Source organism: Perissodus microlepis, chromosome 18 (assembly GCF_051167445.1).
Source record: "Perissodus microlepis isolate ML-2025 ecotype Zambia chromosome 18, ASM5116744v1, whole genome shotgun sequence".
Taxonomy (NCBI): Eukaryota; Metazoa; Chordata; class Actinopteri; order Cichliformes; family Cichlidae; genus Perissodus; species Perissodus microlepis.
In genome coordinates, this window is record NC_140478.1 from 13,871,182 (window position 1) to 13,894,323 (window position 23,142).

The 23,142-nt window shown below is 43.5% G+C and overlaps 1 protein-coding gene across 7 annotated transcripts; it reads right to left on the reverse strand.

Annotated features, from left to right (window-relative positions):
• Positions 1 to 1,550: 1,550 nt before the first annotated feature.
• Positions 1,551 to 21,729, reverse strand: LOC146367505 (transcriptional repressor p66-alpha). 7 transcript variants are annotated; one of them, XM_084912407.1, is made up of 11 exons: positions 21,322 to 21,729; positions 11,494 to 12,008; positions 9,734 to 9,866; positions 9,358 to 9,486; positions 7,532 to 7,609; positions 7,304 to 7,423; positions 6,879 to 7,034; positions 4,741 to 4,999; positions 3,785 to 4,206; positions 3,427 to 3,685; positions 1,551 to 2,917 (listed from the first exon to the last, which is right to left on the reverse strand). In XM_084912407.1, exons 2-11 carry the CDS (start codon positions 12,003 to 12,005, stop codon positions 2,778 to 2,780), a joined length of 2,208 nt encoding a protein of 735 aa, XP_084768533.1. In that variant the 5' UTR covers positions 12,006 to 12,008; positions 21,322 to 21,729; the 3' UTR covers positions 1,551 to 2,777. The 7 variants fall into 7 exon arrangements, with proteins under 7 accessions (XP_084768533.1, XP_084768528.1, XP_084768532.1 ...); XM_084912402.1 differs by having other exon boundaries at positions 6,879 to 7,058; XM_084912406.1 differs by having other exon boundaries at positions 6,879 to 7,037; positions 21,322 to 21,728.
• Between the last annotated feature and the right edge of the window lie 1,413 nt (positions 21,730 to 23,142).

The following is a 23,142-nucleotide window of genomic DNA, read 5'->3' on the forward strand; positions in this document are numbered from 1 at the left end:
AAGACACTCTTCTTCTCTGGTAGAGAAAAACTGTAGCAGCGCTCCAGCGCCCCCACATGTTCGGACATATTATATTATATTATATTATATTATATTATATTATATTATATTATATTATATTATATTCAACTGTAATGTTAACATATATTTTATAAAAATGTTACATAATGTTCATTTTTTTATGTTGATGTGGTAAAGTTATAACAACAATGCAAATAACAGAATAAAAACAGAAATATTCTATAACAAAGAAATGCCCTGAATCTGAGTAAAAGTACTTAAAAAGTGTATAGAAGCAAAGATGGATTTCCTAAAAACATCATGTCGCAGAAAAAGGCCAAAAAATGCTTGTTGAAATATCAACAAGCATCACTGTTGCTTGTTGATATTTCCATTTCATCATGTGATATCTTGCTGGCTTTGATTTTAGATTCACCTGTTTAATTTCGGACTGAAACACCAGAGGGGCCATTAGCTACGCCTCACTCGTATCAAGTTTCAGAACTGCCTTAATTCTTCATGGCACAGATTCAACAAGGTGCTGGAAACATTCCTCAGAGATTTTGATCCATATTGACATGACAGTATAAAATGGGATGTGGTGTGTTTCACCACATCCCAAAGCTGCTCTGTTGGATTGAGATCAGGTGACTGTAGAGGCCATTTGAGTACAGATGACCTGAGCTTTGTGACATGATGTGTTACCCTGTTGGAAGCAGCCATCAGAAGGCGGGCACACTGTGGTTTTAAAGGTACGGATATGGTCAGCAACAATACTCAGGTAGGCTGTGGTGTTTAAATGATGCACAGTTGGTACATTGGAGCATAAAGAGCACAGAGAATACATCCCCCACACCAAGACACCACCATCAGCCTGATCTATTGATACAAGGCAGTGTGGATCCATAAATCCATGTTGTTTATACCAAGTTCTGACTCCAACATCTTAAGAAATCTTGATTCATCGGCCCAGGCAATATTTTTCTAATCTTCTATTGGCCAATTTTAATGGACTCATGCAACCTGTAGCCTCAGTTTGCCGTTCTGATCTGACAGGAGTAATACCTGATGTGGTCTTCTGCTGCTGTAGCCCGTCTGCTTCAAGGTTGGAGTGGTGTAGTTCACCAATGCTCTTCTGTAGCCCTTTGTTGAAATGAGTGCTTAAAGCTGTCTGGCCATTCTCTAGACTCCATCTGATCTCTGACATCAGAGTATTTTCTTCAACAGAAATGCTGCTCACTGGATCCCAGTAGATTAGCAGTTTGTGAAATATGCCAGCCAGTTTGGCACCAACAACTGTGCTGCATTCAGTCCCTTAAAAAAATAAATTAATAAATGAAAAAGAAATAAATAAATCAACCTTCTTCCTCATTCTAACGCTCAAATTAAACTTCAGCAGGTCATCCTGACCACATCTACATGCATAGTTGCTACCATGTGAATGAATAGATATTTGTTAACAACATACATATGGGCCTAGAATCGAAATTCATAAGAGCAAAAATGTCACAGAGGCAGTGATATCCCAAAACAGCAAACGAAAGCAGCAGTTTAAAATGTAATATTTTTTATTATTTCTTTCAGGAGCTAGGAAAAAAGTAAACCAAATAAATTTAAACATAACTTTGTACATTGCAATTAAGATTACTGGAAAGCAGAGAAATTATGCATTATGGTGAGGGGCACAAGATAACGATGGTCTTGTGTAATCCAGAGTCTTAATCTTAATTGTGTGATCACACAACTCTTTAACTGTGTAATCCAAGAAGCTGGAAGATGTTTCCTTTAAGGACTGAGTCGAGGCAACATGTAGCCTGTGTCTCACGTGGACAATGGATAAATATCGGAGGCAAGATTTCTGGCTCCAGTGTGGCGAATTCAGCTCCTTCAGAGTTTTGCATTTTCTCAGTGATGATGTAACACTCAAAATAATCTTACAATGTTGACAATATAAAATAAGCAAATTACAGATGGTAATTACAGATGAATTAAGCAATGACACCACGCTTCTTCAGCTAAGGTGCAAAATGGGCTTAAGGATAGGCATGCTGTTAAACAGGAAAAAAAAAGAAAGAAAAAACAAAGCTAGAATAATCTTCATTTGTGGAAACCACATTATACTGAGTGATCTTAAACATCAGTCCAAAAAAAAAAAAAAAAAAAAAAAAAAGAAAGGAAAAACAAAAACACAAAAATAACTTACGGTAAATACAAAATAAATTCAAACCTTTAACTACATGGGTGGTGTAATGAAAATTTTACAACTTGGTTATTTTGCTTTTACTTAAAATAAATGTGTATTTTGTCGAACATGAACTCTTGGGTCTGATACAACTATTCAAGTGTCAAAAGGTTGGGTGCGTTTCACCCACGTCATGGCAGAAAAGGGCTAACAAGCCTCAAACAGAACGCTTATTTTTATCAAAGGTACTCGCAGCAGACATAACCTCCTATCGTACATCATCATTTGAACGACCCTGTCTGGAGGACAGAGCCCAGAGGAAGCCCTTCAAGTATTTTCTTCTCTGCCCAGTCAAATCAAAATGGTTTCTGCAGAATTATCAAATAACAGTGAACCTCAAAAGAAGAAAAAAACACATTAGAAAATAAGCAAAACTAAAACAAGAATCATACAAAGGTATTAATTAAGGAACGTTTCTTCACTTTGAGAGATTGTAATTGCTTAACAAGTCCTGCGGGGGCGCTGTGGACCGTATTATTGGAGCTGAGGAACTTGGGACAAAAACTAGTAAATGAGTAGCGGAGTACGGCTTCGACTATTTCCACGCGTTTGCAGTCTGCGAGATTGACGAGCGAGAGGGGATCATGTCCAGCAGGTACTCCCTCTGGCGAGCGTCCACTGTGGCTGATGTCTTGTGACCCGTCAGGCTGGGGTTCACGTAGGCCATGGTCACTCCTGTGAACATGCAGCAGAGCGGCAGGTCAGGTCAGGGCGTGGAAAAGAACTGCGACGTTACGTCTAATGATTTCGAAAAACACTGTACGATTGTGTAACACCTGAATGTAAAGCCACCCACGGCCCCATAACGCACGGACAGACACCAAGGAAAAACGAATGAGAGTTATGCGCTAATCTAACACACAGTAGTGAGACCCAGGAAAAAGTATTAAAACCACCAAACTGAGGGATTACAGCAGGAAAACAGATTAATTTCCAGAAGGGGTGGGGGTGGGGTGGGGGGTGCCTTGTCCGAAAACATTTCCTATTCATCATTTTCTTTCTAATGTGTAAGATTACAGTGATCACAATTTTTTTCTCTTTAGAAAGAAGACAAATTAATGATAAAAAAAAAAAAAAAAAAAGTTGGATTTGGGGTGTCAAAGGATTGCTTTTGGACCAGACAGGAATTTGAGAGAGAGCAGATGTCAGGCGTCAGAGTTGGGCTGGTATTAATGCGAGTCTACCTGTGTTGCTGCTGCTCTGCTTCTTCCATGCAGTGGATGAGGCACTACCTCCGCTGATAATCCTGTGGCCGCGGATTCCACTGCTGCTCACCTTTGAACTCTGCACAGAGCGGTGGGAAACATGGGCGTGCTTACCTGGCCGGCTGACCAAAGCCGCGGCCGCCACTGCGCTCTGCAGCTGGGAGGAGGAGGAAAAGGAGTGGGGGATGCCTCTCACCCCCACTGATGAGACACCGTGGGACAGGTGGCCCTGTGAGCTCTGAGGGAGGTTGGGAGACACAAAAAGGCTGTTTGAGCTACGGCAGCTTTGACTCTACAGTTGTTCTCTGAAAAAAAGAGAACAAAACCTGATTCCGACCTGCTTGATGGAGTGATGATGAATGAGGTTTCCTCGGCTGGCCTGGTGGTGGTGCTGGAGGGAGGACACTCTGGCCTGAACTTGCTTCAGCTGCTGAGCCACCAGATGCTCTGCCTTCAGTGATGAAGAGGCAGATGAAGCGGATGATGAGGTACTGTGGGAGACTGGTGAAGATGTCTGCTGAATTATACGCTGCTCTATTTCTTGCTCTTGCTGCAGTGCTTTGACAAAGGCGGCTTTCAGCCTATTGGTATGCTCAGCTTTCAAAGCCTTTTTCTGGTTAGATGACATGCAGTCTTCACAGAGCACCACCCCGCCTTTCGTCTTGTCCTGCCTCCAACGGCAGGTGAAGTCAGTGTTGCACTGGCTGCAGATGAAAGGTTCTCTGATGGTGGGCTTGGGCAGGGCTACACCCGTTTTTCCTGGTTGGAAACAGAGACAGGAAGCCCAGAGGCAATGAGCAAAGACAGAGCAGTGTGGCATCAAATAAGCACTGAAGAAAAACAGACACAAGCAGACAGATATTTAAATCCTGGGTGATAGTAGAGATGTCTTCACTCGGAAGGAACAATAGAAACAAAAATAAGCAGGCCAATTAGTAACAGGGGGAGGACAGCAACTAATCGCTATTTTCATTACTGAGGAACATGACAGTTATTTTCTTAATTAATCAGTTAATTGCTTGCTTGCCCCAAAATGTCTATCAATATTTCCCAAAGCTGATCGTGATGCCACAAAATTGCTGTGTAGCCAGAGATACTCGTTTTACTACCATACAAAATAAAAAGAACAAACTGTTAAAACCTAATCGCTGCAAAAGGAGACCGATTGGCAACCCTGATTATGAATGCCTTTAGTGATCACGTCTCATTATTGTTCTGTTGAACCACAGCTCAGTTCACCTCTATAACAACAAAAAAAAAGCAAAGCACCAAAAGCTAAAAATCCACACATACCTCTGTGGATGGTATCCAGCAGATTCTGCACCACCTCTTCCAGTCCCACCAGGTAGATGAATTCATTATTGGCTGCAGAGGGCAGGAAGTTGAACTCTGGGGCAGGTGGCTTGGGTGGAGGGATCTCCAAGAGGGTCTTCTCCAGTTGCTTCCGCAGCGCGAGTTTAGCTGCAGCCTGACGGCTTGCTGGAGAGTCATTCAGACCAACCACAGACACACCGCTTCCTAGGGAAGAGCCCTTCAAACTGGACGAAGAGGCCTGCGTAAACAAGCAAAGACAGGAAGAAACACATGGTGTAAATATTCAGCCCCGACCACAATAGTGTCTTAAAGCTCTGTCACAATGTATTTCACATTTGTGCCAATGTCAAATACAACACAATACACAAAATCTGACTCATCTGATGATCTGACTACAAAAATACCTGCTACTTATCAAAGATGCTGACTTCACACACACCTGGTTGGTCAACCTACTTTATTCCCTGGACTTTATCCTTACTCTTTGCCTGTTGGTTCTCCAGAAAAAGTCTGTTATGGGTGACTGTGCCATGTTCTCCTGAAGTCAGAAGTGTCCTGTTTAAGAGGCACCGACATAACAGCCAACTGTCCTGGCCAGAGGACCCTTCTCTGCGATTGGTTAGCCTGGCTCAAAATGAACTCTCCATTGCAGTAACTACACATTCTGAACAGTCTAATCTATGTTTCAAATTTATTGCTTCAGTAGCGAGGCTAAGCTAGTCAAATGAGTGATGAAGCGCATCATCTGCCTGAGCACAGTTTGTGAGCCTGAGCATCAACCGGCTTCAGAGTTTTTATTCGAACGATACATTAATCAATTTCTTCAAAGTTTAATCGAGGACTGGGAGAACTTGCTGTCTGCCACCTAATGCAGCCCTGTGGAAAAATAAGCTGGCAGAACCTCCTTTAGCGGCAATAACGTGATGTAATCATTTTCTGCATGACTTCCTCAGTCTGTCATATTGCTGTGGAGGAATTTTGTCCCGCGCTTTCATTTATGCACAGCTCTCTTAAGGTCCCACCGTAGCATTTCACAGTCTGCCTGAGGTCTGGACTTTGACTGGGCCATTGCAACACCTGACTCTTTCCTTTTTCACTCATTCTGTTGTAGATTTGATCATTGTTCTGTTGCATGACACAACTTGAACCGAGCTTTATCTGTCAGATAGACAGCCTCACATTTAGCTCTAGAATACTTTGGTATACAGAAGTGTTCACACTCCACTCAGTGACCAGGAAACCATCACCCCTCCACCAGCGTGCCTCGCAGTTGGTATGCCGATATGCTGTGTTTGGTTTTCGCTAAATATGGTGAAACATTTCCACTTTGACCTTGTCTGTCCAAAGCACATCATTGTTTTTTGAGGTTTCTGAGCATTGCACAGTCTGACCTTGAATTTGCTGGGACGACCACTCCTGAGTAGATTGTGACATTGTGTGTGTTCACACACACCTGAATGCTCCACACCAGCAAACTGCCAAAACCCATTTTCATAAAGGTGCTCACGCTTACTGATGATCAATTAACCAAGTGCATCTGATGACCATCTGATCAGGCTACTTCATGCCTTCTGAATTCCTATTGAAATGGGCAGTGTTCATTTTCACATGACTGTACATCTACAGGCTGACGGTACATCTTAGTCAACCTGATTCCCCTACAAGTAACAGTTTCCATTAACTGCCCGGCTTCCTATGGACTGGTAGATAAGGGTTCTCATTTGTTTTATTTTCAAAACTAAATGTGAGCTAACCAACCGTTTAGACTTCACTTTTTGTACTTTCTGCACACTTGATTGCACCTCAGCGTTGTAGATAATCAATGAAAGAAGTAGTTATTGAGTGAACCATTCAAGATTTTTGACTGAATTCCCATCAGTTAAATTTAGGATTCTTTGTAATATTAAATGCAACACATACACCAACGTGCAGTGGCTACAGCTTTCTCAGTTATAATCAGGAGCAATTTGAACTCTACACATATCAAATTTAGACAAAGTAACGAAACTTTAACTTCATGGTATAATACATCCTACGCTTCCAGCCTGGAAGAGTGAATCACTTCTCTGCCCACTCTCATTGTTTTTTTTACATTGAGGGACCGGTGACATACTAACCAGCGTGCTGCCGACTCTGATGAGGCCTGATTGGATCATTCCTCTCTGGCCCTGGGCGTCAGAGTTCCGGGGACCCAACAACAGAGGAGGAGGACCAGACCCCGAGCCTCCAGAGGCAGCCAGCTGTTGCTGCTGCTGCTGGCGGAGAGCCTGAATCTGCTGTGGAGACACAGAGATGGGCTAACCACGACAATGAGAGGGGCAACACAGACACAAAGGTAGCGGAGGACGAGGAAAGGACATCAAAAAGCACCAAAGCAAAGAACACACAGAAAGAGAGAGAGGCGCATAGAGAGAACATAAGTCCTACGTTTAAATATAACCTTTTCCCTATAGTCTGTCTCTTTAGAGTAAAAGACAACACTACCACGAAACACCTTCAGGCTATAATTAACTTGACAAGGATGAGTTTTCCCATGACTCACCTGTGCCCCTCTAACCAGAGGTGGCATGATGATCTGGGAGCCATGTTTAGACGATATCTGCTGCCCTCCTCTCACCAGGGGTGGAGGGATGACAGTACCCGAACTCCTCCCTGTCAAAATCTGGTTTAAAGAAGAAAAAGAAAAAACACACCGTGAGAAGTGGCATCAACTACAGTGCAACTGTGCTTTCAAACAAATAATGTGCATGTGTGATATTAGTGTATTAACCTGTGGAGAGCCTTTACTGCTTGCAATTGTTCCCCGAATTAGAGGAGGAGGAGCAGATGAGCCAGATAAACCTGAGGGCTGAAAAACAACGTACAGAGATATTAAACTGAAACGATGCTTCACTCTGCTGAACAGCACAAGCTTAGATGAACCAAATGTTGAATCGCATCGTCAATCAACAAATAAACAGCGGCCGTCCCTGGCAACGACATGAACTGCATGTAACACATGGTTTATCTGCACCATCAAGGCATCACCTGCATTATTCAACAGTTATCATGGCTTTAACCTATATATTGGAATAAAACCTGACCGAGAGTCGTTATCGCTTTTTAAAATCGTTTATTTACTTTGTTATGTAATAATTATGAGGCTGTTGTCATGGTTACTGTCAGTTTTACTTAATAGAAGTTGCAGATTAGTGTGGTTTGTTGTGTCATCTTTCTGTAACCAACGTTTTTCATAAATGTATTTAATCACATAGTCTGTACGTAAACAACAGATTCCTACCACAGTGACTTGAGCCGTTGGACAGTGCTCTGCTGTTTCCAGCATTTTGGATTCATCCGATTTCATTTTGGATGGATTTGACACATAAATCAAAGACTCTGCACGCTCATGCAGTAGCAACCCTAAAGTATACATCACAAAATGAACATTGTGTTCCTCCCCCAGCCCCCCTGCTGGACATTAGAAAGAATGCAGGTTTTAGCCACTTCTGCATTGGCTTCACATTTTAGACCCATCTTTTCTCTGCCTTCTGTGCATCACCTTTGACAAGTTTGACTTTAGTCATTTACAACAAATTATCATCACATGAAAAAGAAAATGTGCAGACGACTCGTATAATCTGAAGCTGTAGGTGAGAGATTGTAGGAGCGGCTTTTAATGTTAAGGGCCAATTTGTAGCGGCTGCTGCTCCCTTACAAACTCACATTGTGGGTTGGTGTCTTTTAGACTTGACTTATTTTTCTAACCTGATGCGTGTAACACAATACTGAAAATTCAATAAATGAATTAAAATACTCTGAATATAATGAACTAGGGGGCTGATCTCATATGTCTTAGCCAAATGACCGTACATTAAATCAGCTCAACCTAGAAACCATCCAACACTGAACACACCTTTGACCTCCCAACCGGCTCAGTCACATGAGTGACAGGAACCCCCTTGCCTCTGCTGACTGTATTGAATTTTCACATAGGCTACCAATTGCAAGTTGGGGTTATTAAAAGAGCTTGATTGTGTTGCACACCCATGACCGCTTTTGATCGCAAAGTGATTGCACAGGTCACCTGATACGAGGCAAACCTTTCTGCAAACAGTTGCAGTCTAACTCTCAGAGAGTCGAGGTTGGCAAATAACTGCTGTCTGATTTATACATGCATCAATCTGAACAAGTTTTGTCAATGAGCACACTCAGGGGACTCGACTCAGCTGGTTATATTCTTGTTGAACAGGAAGTCTGCTGAGCACAAATGTAAGTTAAAGTGAGGGGGTTTTTTTTTATGTAGAGGGCAACAAATGTGATTTTCAATGATTTATCACTGTTAATTGCTTTATTATCAGAAACAGATATAATTGCCAACATGAACACATTCAAATGCAGTCAGATAGACTGACTGTATTATGGTAACATTTATGGGAGATTTTAGTAACAGCGTTGGGATACTTCACAATCCACAGAAAACTGTGCAGGAACTATAAGAGAATCACTAAAGATCAATGACCTGTTGGCAGATTTGTAATATTATCCCATCAATATCTATCCCTACACGTGGAAAAGTGCAATGATGTGTTGATGTGGGCGAAAGCTGCTAGTTACCTTCTGCAGAGTGTCCCTCTGAATTTGGCTCTGCCGCAGTTTCTTCAGCAGCACGAGCTTGGCCTCCTCCAGTCTCAGCTCCTCCTTCAGCTGCTTAATGATACGCTCCCTCTCAGCTGGGCTGCTCTTCTACATTCAACAGAGCACAGCGGCACTTACACCACGCACGTTACAAAAAAAAAATAAAAAATGAAATCCCTTCAGGTTACTGAACATCCCCTGATTCCTCTGAGTCCTCAATCCACCTCTAACCACACAGTGCAACATCTCTGAGGTCCAAACTTGCACCCCCAGTACTAAAATCTATAAAAGCTCACAGCTAAGTGAGTCTCGAGCTCTCTCTTCCAAAGCACGATTTCTGACTTTGGTCTCTCACCATGAGCAACTCCGTGTCCAGCTCTTTAAAGTGGCTGAGCCCGTTCATCGGTGGACTAGGGGAGTCATTATCTGACAAAATGATGACGTCATCATCTTCAGGGGATGGAGGGCGCTTCTCTCTTTTTATACTCCTGGACAAAAAAAACAAAACAAAAATGTTAATAACAGCATTTAAATTGATGTTTCTGTACGGATTACACCCAGTGTGTTCCTTCAGTACTTTGAGGGATGTTATAATCATCCTACTCCACAGCTTGACCATTTCACTTCTTTCTATCATCTCTCTATTCTAGTCAAAATTCAGAAGATGCATCATTTGAATGTGTTGTGCATGAATGTGTATACTCTTGAAACATCAGCATCCCCAGTGAAAAATCACAAATGTGATTTGAGTTTAAAGACAGGATTTAGCTGCGCCGTTCGAGTTCGCAGTGGCAGATCCGGATAGGTTGAGAAGCTTCAGAACGTGTATGGCGGTTTGAAGGAAGATAAAGCACAACTCGACCGCTTCAAGTATTGGCAGCAATTACTAATGCCTGTATTTAAGGAGGTCTGCTCCTCAACCACAAATATAATTTATGACCACAGGTTTATCCTCTTCGCTGTAATCTAACAAGTCCAGACAGCGCTCCGCACAGCTTCTATTCATGTCGAAGGTTTACCAGCAACAAGGGGAACAGCCTTAAATGCCAAGGAGGGGCAAGGTGTGACTGACTTAAAGCTCCGGTGAAGGTCTTTAAGCCACAATGAAACGGCTGCTTGAGAGCACGCATTTCCTGTTGAAACAGGATACTGTGGGCAGGCGTCTGAAGCATTTGGAGTTGACCTGCATTCGCGTAAACTCGTCACACAAGGCACGCTAAGGAAATCTTGGAGAATTTTGGGATCAGCCATCACTTTTATCTACAAAACCACATCGTTATGCACGTTTTACTCATGGCCTCCCCTCCAAACACTTACAGCTCCTACTGCAAAGTGACTAGTTGAGCTGCAGGCTATATGTGAGAGTAGATGACCTAAATACTTTGACTAGTGGCACTCAAAAACTGAAGGGCAGGAGGAATGCTCCTGTTAAAATAAGACAGGCCTTATGATTGCACAGATTATGCATTTCTGTGAAGCATAAGAATTTGGTAAAGTCAACAAATGACAACACGCGGCCCGTCTCTTCTCCTCGCCGTCTTTTTTGTGTGTGTCTGTGTGTTTATTCATGTGTGTATTAGTCTCTCCTGAGGGCTTAGCGCCATCATCACTTCCTGTGGATTAATCACTTCTCTTCCAAAGAAGTCACGTGACCTCAAAGTCATCATCACGTGACACGTTCACTTTTCCTCCCATCTCTCCCCCCCCTCCCCCTCCCCTCACTGTTCCTTCCACTGTGGAAACCATGGCAACAACCGGCTGGAACCAGTTTGTGACACACACGGCTTCATTTTGTGTTCGGGGAGTTTTTAGGGTTCAGGTGGTGGAGAGGGGGGAAAATGGAGGTAGAGCAAAAGTTCAGCATCACCTCTGAGCCACAAACACACAAACACACACACGCAGCAGGATTACAAAAGTAACTTTGAAACATTTTTAGCCTGTTCATATTCAAACAAGGTGCCATTTGTCCTTTTCTAAAACCCCATAAGTGGGTTTTTAGAACAAAAAGTCTAGACAAGGAGCCGGCAGTGCTTCAGAAAAGCCACAAGGCACCTTCACGTTATTATTTTTGTGCTTGTCACAAGTGAACAGAGTTTACTGTGAACTGTTTCTCACCCTTTGGAGGTGCTCATGTCCACAGGCTGCTCTCCTGTCTGAACTTCAACCTTAATAGTGGCCTTTACTTCCCCTGCGGCCAGCATGCCGCCGGACGCCTTTGGCTCCGCCTGCCGGACGCGGCTCCTTGTGTCCATTGCCCTTGCTTTGTCATTGCAGTCAGTCCGATTGTCTGAGCCGGGTTCGACCACCTCCTGTCTCTGGGACCAATTCCGATCATCCTTCACCGGCTGGGAGGTCAAGGGTAACACTAAAGATAACGGCAAAGGGCTCTGATCCTGCTCCTGCTCCTTGTCATGCTCTAATCCGGGCCTAGTCCGGCTCTGACCATCCTGTGCCAGAATAAGGTCAGGCTTAGGTTTAGTTGGTGTCTGTGTTGGCGATTCAGACGGGTCCAGTTTAGGTTTTTTGCTTTCATTGTCGGCATCGGAGGTTTCTACAGACTGTGGGGCAGCCTCCCTCTCCAGCGCCCTCTTCTGGCTGCGTGTCTGGCGGACAGCCTCCTCAGACATCCCCTGTAAATAGAAAGAAGAAGAATAAGTGTTACGTGACGTGTTCAATAGTCAAGCAGGATCCCAAAATGACACGAAAACAAAAAAAAAAGTTTACATTGAAAACAGGGAGCATAAAAACTCCAGTAAAAGGAAATGTCCATTTTTATTGTATGAAGTTGGAAAACACCACTTAGGTATATTTAAGATTCTACTCAGTCAAAAAAACAAAACTTTTAAAATCATATTTCCATTTCTAAAAGAACTGAAAGTGAAAGTCCTTGTATTTAATTTACAATACCCATTTATAGTCACATGCTTATGGCCTACATCAGGGTCAACGTAAATATATATTTATAAAAATAAAAACTTAAAAAAATGTGAATAAACTACCTCAAAGTGTTTTGAGTGGATATGTCTGATGTTGGGGGAGACAAAATTTAAACACCACCCCTCAGCTGCACTTTTCCAGCTCATACCACCTTGTTTTCCACTGGACACTCCCTTTTTGCCTTGACTGACTATGATCGTATGATATTAGGCACAGCCGTATTTCCGCCTCATTGGCAGATCTTTATGTGACTTTACACTTGCCAGCCCTTTTTAACTTCTCATTAACACTGTTATCTAATCACTCAACAACACGGCAGCGACTCAGTTTATTTAGGCATGAACACATGGTCAAGACAATCTGCTGAAGTTCAAACTGAGAATCAGATTGAGAAAGAAAGGTGATTTAAGTAACTTTGAATGTAACGTTGCTGTTGCTCCCAGAGGAGTTGGCCTGAGTATTTCAGAAACTGCTGGGATTTTCCTACACAACCATTTCTAGTGTTTACAGAGAATGGTCCGAAAAAGAGAAAATATCCCGTGGGCAGCAGTTCTCGGAGTAAAAATGCGTTGTTAATGCCAGAGGTCAGAGGAGAATGGCCAGACTGCTTTGAGCTGACAGGAAAGGAACATTAACTCAGATAACCACTTGTTACAACCAAGGTATGCAGAGGATCTCTGAATGCATGCACAACATATCAAATCTGCTTGAAGGTTTGATACAGGAGCAGAAGACCACACCGGGTGAATTTAAGAACAGTAAACTGAGACTTCACACAGGATCACTGAAAGTGCACAACAGGAGGCTGCAGGTTCTATGAGGCTCGATTTCTGTTTCAGCAATCAGATGGTGGGGTCAGACTAAATAACATGAAAGCATTGAACCATCCTGCCTTATATCACTGATTCACAGTGGTCATAGAGTAATGGTATGGAGGATATTCTCTTGGCACGCTTTGGATCCCACAGTATTAACTGAGCATGGCTTAATTTTATGATCAGTGTACCCTTATACAAAGCTCAAATAAAAGCTCAAACTGGTTTCTGACTGGTTAAACATGACAATGAGTTCACTGAACTGCTGCAAGTGCAGCAGCCTCACTCAGCTGCTCTTCAAACTTCCTGTTAGTGAGGGGCAGCCAATCAGAAGAAAGCTCTCTTATAAGGAAAGGTGATAAAACAGCTTATTTCAGACAGTGGATGAATTGAGGGGCTGCACCAAGTAGAGGTGGGAATCACCATACATCCCACGATACGATATTATCACAATACTTAACACACGATACAATATTATTGCAATTTTTTTAAATATTTTGCGATATTCAGATTCTGTACATAAAGGTAAACTTTATCAATATTCATTTTATCTAATATCAAAGTCTCACACTCAGTCTTTCTCTCATTTCAGTCAGTTTTATTGTTGACAAACTGAACGGTTTGTATTAGAGTCTAGTCCAACTTAACTGAATGCAACCATCTGGTACAATTATAGCTATTCTGAACTATGCAATTTATGAAAACTATGCAGCCCATTCAGCAACTGAAGAATTTGAAAGTAAATTAAAACAAAATATAATTTTACATTAAATAAAAAAAGTTTTAAACTTAATTAAAATAAAATGTCTTAAATTAAAATGAGTAAACGGTCATGTTTATTTCTGCCACAAAAAAAAAGTTAAACACATTTGGACAGTGAAGGAATGTCAGGATTCTTGCTCAGAAAAAGGAGCTGATCAACATGCTCTGAAGTCAGAGCATGTTCCAGTCCACAAAAACTTTTTTTGTAACAAAATATCGATTTCTGCTGTCCCTGTATCGATACATTATTAGCAAACAAAATATCACGATACTACACAGTATCGATTTTTTCCCCCACCCCTAGCACCAAGGCACAGAGCAAGACAGATAAAGGTTATGATGAACTGTGAGAAGAAAAATAACAAAGCCCCTTTTATTTAGGCTCTAATTCAAGTCACATGTCATTCTCACAAGGCTAACACGGTAGGAGAAACCTGCAGGTCTATTACCCAATAATAAATTAAGGCGTCTATTTTACCCCAACTGCATTTACGATTGTCCTTGTGTCGTTCAATAATGACGCAGACAAGACTGACCTTGAACCAGCTGCAGGGGACATGCTCTGAAAATGGCACCCAGACAAAACATGTTGGATTATCACGGTCACATAGCCAAGATGTTGACTCAAGTATAATTCCAAAACATCCCATTCTCCAAATCTCAGTCTAAACTAAAAGCCAGGAGAAAGGGGGACACTAGGAAAAATATGGGCATACTCAGAAAGTGCTCAAGTGTTCAGGGCAAAATAGAAAATCAAAATATGCACTTGAGAGAAGCAGATAGGTATTTTGAAAGACTGCAAAGAGAAAAAAAAATGCTGCAGAGAGATAAAACATCTATGACAACATCGTAATCAAATCAGAGTTAAAGGGACTTGGGGTAGAGCGAAAATTCACTGGAGCATGAATTCTGTTCAAATATTCATAACAACTCATGAATCCACATATTTTAGAAATGTACGTATTCACGTGGAGGGATTTTTCATTGGCTGCGAGGAGCTCACGATGCGTATACAACTCTTTCTGAGTGGAGCACCATATCCATTACTGTCCAATATCCCCTGAACACCAGATTCAATCCCCACCAGATGTTGACATGGCAGCGGTAGTGGAGATGAGGACATACAGCAGCTCGCTCTGTCAGGCGGACGAGCATTACAGAGTGCACTTGTGCCCTCGCAGAAGTGCACCAGTACATGGCACATAGTGTCACACGTTATCCCTACAGTAGCTGCTCTGAATCACTCAGAGTCGGGTCAGAAACGAGAGCGGACGCACGGGAAGACGGCAGATACTCCACATCAGTCAATACATGCTGATGGTTTTGATAATGGCCTATCAAACTGTCTGGCTGTACATCTCTGATGCACTTTTCATATCAGTGGATATTGACCCATTTATCCATAATAGCATCCTGTGGACTAAGAAAAGACTTACAAAAGGGTCAATCATCCCACTGATGACTCTGTGGATTTGGGCACGTGCCTCTGAGGTGTTTTCTGCCCCATCAAGTACACACGATGCTGTATTATCTAAACACCAATATGCCTAAATATAGGTATAGTGTGAGATTATAAGGACAGAATATGACTCATAATTTCCATTACTAGTGGTGCTGATTATGCCGCAGACTTACATACTGTAGTTTGGTACAAGAATGATGCTGGTGATATGATCACAAAGGATTTACTCAGAAATTTTTATATCCAGAGCAATAGCAAAAAGCCAGGTAAGGCTCGCTATTGTTCACTGTGTACACACTCACTGAATTGGTTATTATTGAATGTGTAAAAAGGCAAATGTTGATCCATATGGCATGCAACACACAGAGAGTAGACAACCTGTGCTCAAAGTTCACAGGATCTCAAACAGACAGCACATTCAGAGATGCACAAAGGATCTTGCTCTCTGCTGGAAGAGCATGAAGAAGCAGCAGCGCACCGCAGTTATGTACTTATGCATATTTATGTCTTTATGTTACAGAATCAAGAGCCAGTCCTCCCAGGACTGTGGAGGCCCTCAGTCTGCCCAGCGACGCGCCACAGGAAGCTACGTTCCTTTTTTTGTTTTGTTTTTTTGGAAGGGTGTGGGAAGGAGGGGGGGGGGTTCGCTACAATTAACCCTTACAACCTGGAGTACTTCTCCGTGACACACACCGTATGCGCTTCCAACCCCTCCTCCTCCCCTTCCTGTTCTCAGAACGGCTATGGCGGCAAGCAATGAGCGCACTTAATGTATCCATCATGCGCACATACAAAATGCACGCAGGGTGACAATGCAGCATGCAGAGCAATCACCTGATAGCAGAGAGCTGACTAAGTTTTTATAATACTCTGACATCACTGAGACACACATGACATGACCCTTCCCAGGATTCAGTGGGACACACAAAGCACTTTTCCTGAGAACCGGTTTAAACCGGTTAGCTTGTGTGTGTGTGTGTGTGTGACTCTGTCAGTGTGTGTGTGTGTGTGTATGACAGAGAGAAGCTGAAGCTGGTTTTAACCCTTCAGGTGCTGGAGCAGGCGCAGGGCTTCCACACTGACGGCCATTATACAGTGTGTGCGTATGTGTGTTTGTGTGTGTGGTGTGGCGGGGGTAGGGTGTTGTGATGACATTATTAATTTCTGGCGCATATAGCTGTGAAATGATGCTGCTGGAAGGAATTAGACATGGGGAACGCCACCCATCCCCACACCAACCTTACACGGGCACTGACCCTATCTTTGTAATGGGGGATCTTTAATGGCTGGCAGGTTTCACATTTCATCTCCATGGCAGTTTACACACACAATTCCTTCAAACCCTCTTCACACACACGGTGGAGCATACCACCTCCCACCCAAGAACTTGACATCACATGCAACCAGTGGAAAACCTCTGAAAGCAACAGAAAGCAAAACTGAACTTTACATGTCTCACAAATTCAGGCTATATAGCCAAACTTAACTGCTCACTTTTCACACACACACACACACACACACTAAGAGGAAGAGCTACACTGTCCACTTCAATATTACACTTGTTACAGCAGCAGGCGGAGTGATTAGTGTCATGGTATGATCTGAATCACATTGTATACAACATTATCCTGTTAAATATTCAAATCAGATGGAAATCCTCAAACAGCATTAAACGACACTGCAAAGACTTGACAGCACAGCGAGAGATCGCGCTCATAATTCTCACGGCGGCTGGGCTGACTGGTTGATTGTCACTTCTTTAGTACATTTTCACCAGACCAAAAGTTTAGCATCTGCATTTCTTCCCAAAGTAGAAACATTCACTTGATTTTGACCAGAAGCTGCACTGTCCCTTTGGTGTCTGGTGAAAAGAAGTTACATTTTTCTGTCCTTGAATGATAACACCATTTTTTCCCCCCACTAGTACCTACTCGACTCAACTCTACGTGAGAGTTAGGTGGTAGTACCTGGTACTTTGCTAGTATCTACTTAGCCGGGGTTCTAAGCGAGCTGAAAATGTAATGTCAACAGACTGCATGCCACTGACTGGCCAGAAAGTGATGTCATTGGATGAGTCATGAGAGAGACTCCTTTGCAAGAATCAAACTCGCCATTTTTGAACCCCGGATACAAGGAAAAAGACTCCACACTAACCGACACTGTCCACCAACGACGAGGTGCAGACGATGTCCTCCATTGTTGTGTTGTTTTGTGCCGCATACTCACAGTGTGATGGCATTCAATTGTAATGGAAAACGACCGAAACCGATTCGAGTCGAGCAGAGTAGGTGCTAATCTAAAAGAGCCACATGAGCCACCCAACTGAAGGCCATTAGATATTAGACAAAAACATCTGAATGCACACTGTCGTTGCATTACTAAAACTCTTTATCAGTGTTTTTAAAAAAGGGTAACATAAATAGCTGTAATTTAATGACATTGAAGAACAAAGTTAAGAATCCAAGATTCTGCAGGTTTTGCAAAATGTAATGTCTTGCAGTTTCGTCCTAAAGCCACAAGTCTGTAATTGTAAAACTAGACTTCAGTTGGTCTTCCAGTTTTACAGGGACACAACAATGTAGGAAAACACGGCATCACTGCTGCTTTAAGAGACACATTTTCCAAAAATGATGGCAATTTTGATTTTTTTCCAATAAAGTTGCCGTGTGCACACTGTGCTTTCCAACATTTAGTTGTGCTTTGGAGGTTTCCATGTGCACACTACAAGAATGCCCACAAGACTGGTCCTCTAACAAGTCCTGCCCATGTCACTATATTGTTTAAGAAGTGACCATTAATGAGAATTGACGTGGCCCATACATCCGTGTAAGACGCCTGACCAACAGTAATACGAACGGCACATATGCAAGTTGACTCAGTGTCCAGAAAGTTGCCAATCCAACTCTGATCAGCTGTCTCAAATGCCTGATAAACATTTGAATCCTTTTTGTGACATTTCTCCAATCAAACCCAATCATCTCATTAACAACTGGAGTAAAATTAAATCACAGTGACCACTGCCACATTATCAAGTTGCAAAGTGCTACTTTAATCTAGTATCAGGTTCCTACCACTATCAGGGTTCTGTCTTCTCTGTCTTTTTCTCCTGCTATGAGGCAGTTATTTATCACATTGATCCTGTCAGCTATCAGTCAATCATCTTCACTCACACCAGCAGCCTCGCTCTCAATTATCACTGATGTCCACCTTTACATGCAGTATGTGTTCAGTACTTTATTTACCCACCGAGAGACCTTTTACCCTGTGAACACATATTTCTACATCACACGGGGGCTTCAGGAAACCGGGCAACTATGCGGCCACTCTACCTTGGAAAACTGCTGAACCAGCAAAGTATTCGTTTCCATTACCTGGTTGCATCTGTCAGAATAACAAATGATAGCAATGATAGTGTCCGTGCACTAACTAAAAAGCAAAACCTTTGCGGCCCCACTCACAATAGAAGAATGTCATCGGAGGTGTATGCTTAAATAAGATGTTGCTTTGGAGCTAGTTATGGCCAAAGCTCACTTTTGTGGGTCACTGACTTGCTCAGTTAAATAACTTCAGATCTTGAGAGCTCAGAGCTTCACACGGCAGCCAACGTCACCATCTACACGAAACGGACTGAAAAGGCAATTAGGGAGCAACTTGCTCCACACGTATTTGATGACGTCTCTGATGTTTGACCAAACAGGTCGCCCTGTGACCCCCAGTAGTTATGTGGAGCAGCTCGAAATGTGGCTAGCAGATGACCATTTACAGAACAGTAGCTGATTGCACAACAGCCCTGAACCAGCCTTGTGTGTCTGTGTGTGTGAGAGAGACATCGCTGGAACAGTGCTTTCTGGAATGGCTGAAAATTCATGCGCTGTTTCTGACTCACTCAGTCTTGTCATTTGAATACAAACAACACAATCACTCTGGGGTGGATAGTACTACTACTGCATCACGCTGCAGATGCACAGTTTCTACACAGGAAGGACAGGTAGCTCAACAGCCAAAGCGCTCCCCTCTCCTCTGACCGCCCCCTTCACTAAAGGCAACCTGCACACTGTTGACATGTAAATAATGCTTTACAGGGCCTTTGTTCACACAAACAAGCGAGGGTTCATTCCAGATCACCACAAAGAGGCAATAAAAGTCTCCTAAAAGCAGCAGCTCGCTTTTGCCACAATGCCATCCCCGGCTTACATGGCATGCATGGGACTTTTAAGTGGCTGCATTGTGTTGCAATGAGAACTAACAGAAACTGATAGGAATCGGACAGAAAACCTAGATTTTTTTTATTTTATTTTTTATAGCTGTCTTAGTCTTACAATAGTAGCATTTAACCACATATTTGTAGTTTTTTGGATCATTTTCACAAGCCGTCTTAATTTTATAATAATTATTTTTTAATGAATAAAAGACGATTGTGTAGCTTAACAAGAAGAACTTCACTGCAGTAACTGATTGTGGCTCACACTTTCAGGCATTAATGCTACTTGGAAAGCAAGTTGATACAAGTCAGCAGACATTAGTCAGCTATGTCCTCTGCAGGTGACGGTATGCAATAAGACGCTGAAAATCAATCAACTGCAAAACTAATTAATTAATTAATGAACCAATTAAAGGCTTACACGATCACGACTCAGCAAGAGTAACCAGTGCCGTCACAACACGGCGTCAGTCCGCGTGTGGCTCGCTGCACACACCATGAGCAACGCCGGCTTCCGTCACGTTCAGCTATTAGATATCCCCACGTTTTAAATCCACCTCAGCGCATCCGCATGAACGGACGGCACAAATTTAGCGGCGAACTGGTGTGACGGCAGAAATCCTGAGCCCACAGCTTTGTCCCGAAGCGCTGCAAAAACTCGTGCTGTGGAAATGTGTGCACGCGCCTGTGTGTGTGCGTGCGTGCTCCTGTCTGGCTGAGAGGAAGAGACAGAGAGGGGAGTGTGTGCGGTGTGTGTCAGAGTGTGTGTGTGTGTGTTCAGCTTTAAGAGGAGGAAGACTACGGTTGTCACAGAGAGAAGTAGGAAGATTAGCTACCAGATAGCAGAACCAATACTGGTGCCACGGGGCTTAAAGCGGGCAGCGGCGTCCACCATTAACGTTTCCAGCCGCCAGTACACAGTCCAAAAAACCAAACTCAGCCCTTTAAAAACTAAACCCAGCCCACACTTACATGTGCAACTAGCCGGCTTTTTTTTTATTATTGACACCGCCTCGGAGGAGGTGTGCGTGTTATTAGTTAGCGAGCTAACATTAGCTACATCGCACAAACAAAAACACGAAGCCACTTTTAGCTCGGATAAAGGCACTCGGTGTGTGTGACCACCAGCGGCTGCCGGACACTTTAAGCCAAACTACTGAAAGTCCTCCGAGCCGGGGCAAGCCGCTCGTCAACATGACCCCCACACACAACCAGAACCGAGCCCGAATCGTTGACCTGGCTCGCACCCCCGATGCGGGACAGCCGTCGAGCTCAAAAAGGACCCCCAAACTTTCGCGATACTGCCCTAAAAGTGTGGCTTTAGGAGGCTCACCGGGACGGTTTACCTGTCTGTCCCCTCCCGAGGAAAAACCTTCGAGTCGGAACTCATAAATTTCATCGACCGGCCCACGGACTGAGCCGCCGCCGCCGACGACCGTCGAGCCGCTGGCGATGTAACGTTGTAATCCTTACCTCGTTAAACGACTTCTACCGCACCAAATCAAGTCCAGCCATCACATTTACTCGCCGGTGCTCCTGAGGAAAGATTAAATAAAAGAAATTTTGGCTGAGCGAGCCCCCCCTCTTCTCCTCCCCAGTGCTCAACCTTTGGCTCTGCGGAGAAGTGTTACTTTTCAACAGCCCATCAGCTTCTTTATCGTCACAGATAGGTGGAGGAAAACCTGGCTCCTCTCGACGAGTCCGAATAAAAGGCTCCTCTCGATCCCCTCACTAAAAAAACTTCAGCTTCACATAAGTCAACTTACTCGGTAGCTTTGTCTCCCGTTCTTCGCCGATGGTCGACCAAGGAATGTTTAATCTGCAGTTAACCTCGATAAATCGTTGCTTTTTTTGAAATCCAGGGGATATCCTCTTTTTTCGGCCCTCCCCGCTGCCGCGTCTGTTGCCAAATAATGCGCCTCAACACACATGGAGCCGCTGCGTCCTCTTAGTGGGCATGCGCACCTCGCCATACCAGGGCGACCGGATCACATCATGTAAGTCACTGACCACGGAGGGCCAAAGCGGGACGACAATGTCAGGGCCCCCCGGGGTCCCCGGAGTGACCCGTGAGTGTACCAGCAAGTGTACAGATCCCCTCCAATACACACTCACACACGCACACACACTGTTACAGTACTGACCCATGAATATGTAAAACACCACATATTTCATCCCAAACACTCACTAGCATCCTCTTTGAATCACCACAGCTTCTACGGTGGCTCTAACTCCAAGTCAGGACTCAGCTCACAGATGCCAGAGTGGCTTTATTGCCAGCCTTATGAGCACGGTGACACAAGTAACGCTTCAAACTTAGCATGTGGACAAATAATCAATTTGCACACAAAACAAAGCGGACAGCAGCTGCAAAAGCGAGGAGACAATCCGCTCAACTGCACCCGAGCCCGGACCCTTAAAGGTCTCCAAAGTGCAAGCAAATGCTGATTTATTTCTACTTAAAGTACATTATGAGCTTAATGGGGGTGGTCCTGTTTTATTTCATAATGTTGAATCTGTGCCTGGCAGAGGCGAATGTGACTAAATAGATTTATCAAACCCTTATTTATAAATTTTTTATTTTTTTTGCTATGTTGTGCTGATGTAATCCATATAGACACGTATTTAATCACGTTAGTGGTTCATGTTGTCTTTACATGCCTGATTAAAGCTCAGATTGTTCACATTCATACAGTCAGTGAGTGATGCATAGTAAACATGCCACCCAGCAGTTTAATGTTTGCATTGTACATGATGGTTTGCAGGGTTTAATGGGGGGAGGGCAGCTGCAATCCCCCCCCCCCAGACTTAGATAGATGTCATGTGGGGAGTAAATATACATATAAATACTCCATAAACACGTTGTCTGCTGAGCTCAGTCTGTGATCTTACACAAGCAAAGTCAGCGCCATGTTTACCTTCAGTGTCTCTACAGCAGAAGTGCATCAGCGTCACATCCTCAGCATCGTGTAATTATCCGGCCTCACATTTGTCTCCCTGACCCCAAATTATGATCTAAGGTAACCATCCTCACTTATCTCCTGATTCAGAGTCACTGTGTGCAGCAGCATGTGATGCAACTCAGAATAGATCCAAGTCCTGAACCCAAACATTAAGGCTATTTGTGTCTCTCTTTACAGTGAAGAAGGTGTGTGTGTGGTGGGTGGGGGGGGGCACAGAGGAGGTTTGCTTTAAAGAGCGGTCAGCCAGCCCTGCAGTTAGAATCAGATCCAAACATGCAAGTCCAGAGCACTCTCAGCTGGGTTATACTATGCCAGTGACAGAGTCCCTTCTGTAAAAGCTCCAGCTGGCGTGCTCTTTCATGACAAGACCTGCATCGCTTCAAAGCATCCCTGTGAACTGAACTCATCCTCATTCGTCCACTACCGTGCATATAAATGGACATCCATATGTAAACGTGTGTGTGCCTGGAATACAGCGATCTAAGTACGACAGAAGTCCATAAAGACTGAGCGGGAGCGGGAGTGCTAGCCTCCAGGTGGGTGGAGAGGGGGGTGGTTAGAAGTGCTTTGTCAGCCTCACCCTCCCATTCTTTAAATGACAACAAAAAGAGCTCTCTCTCTAGA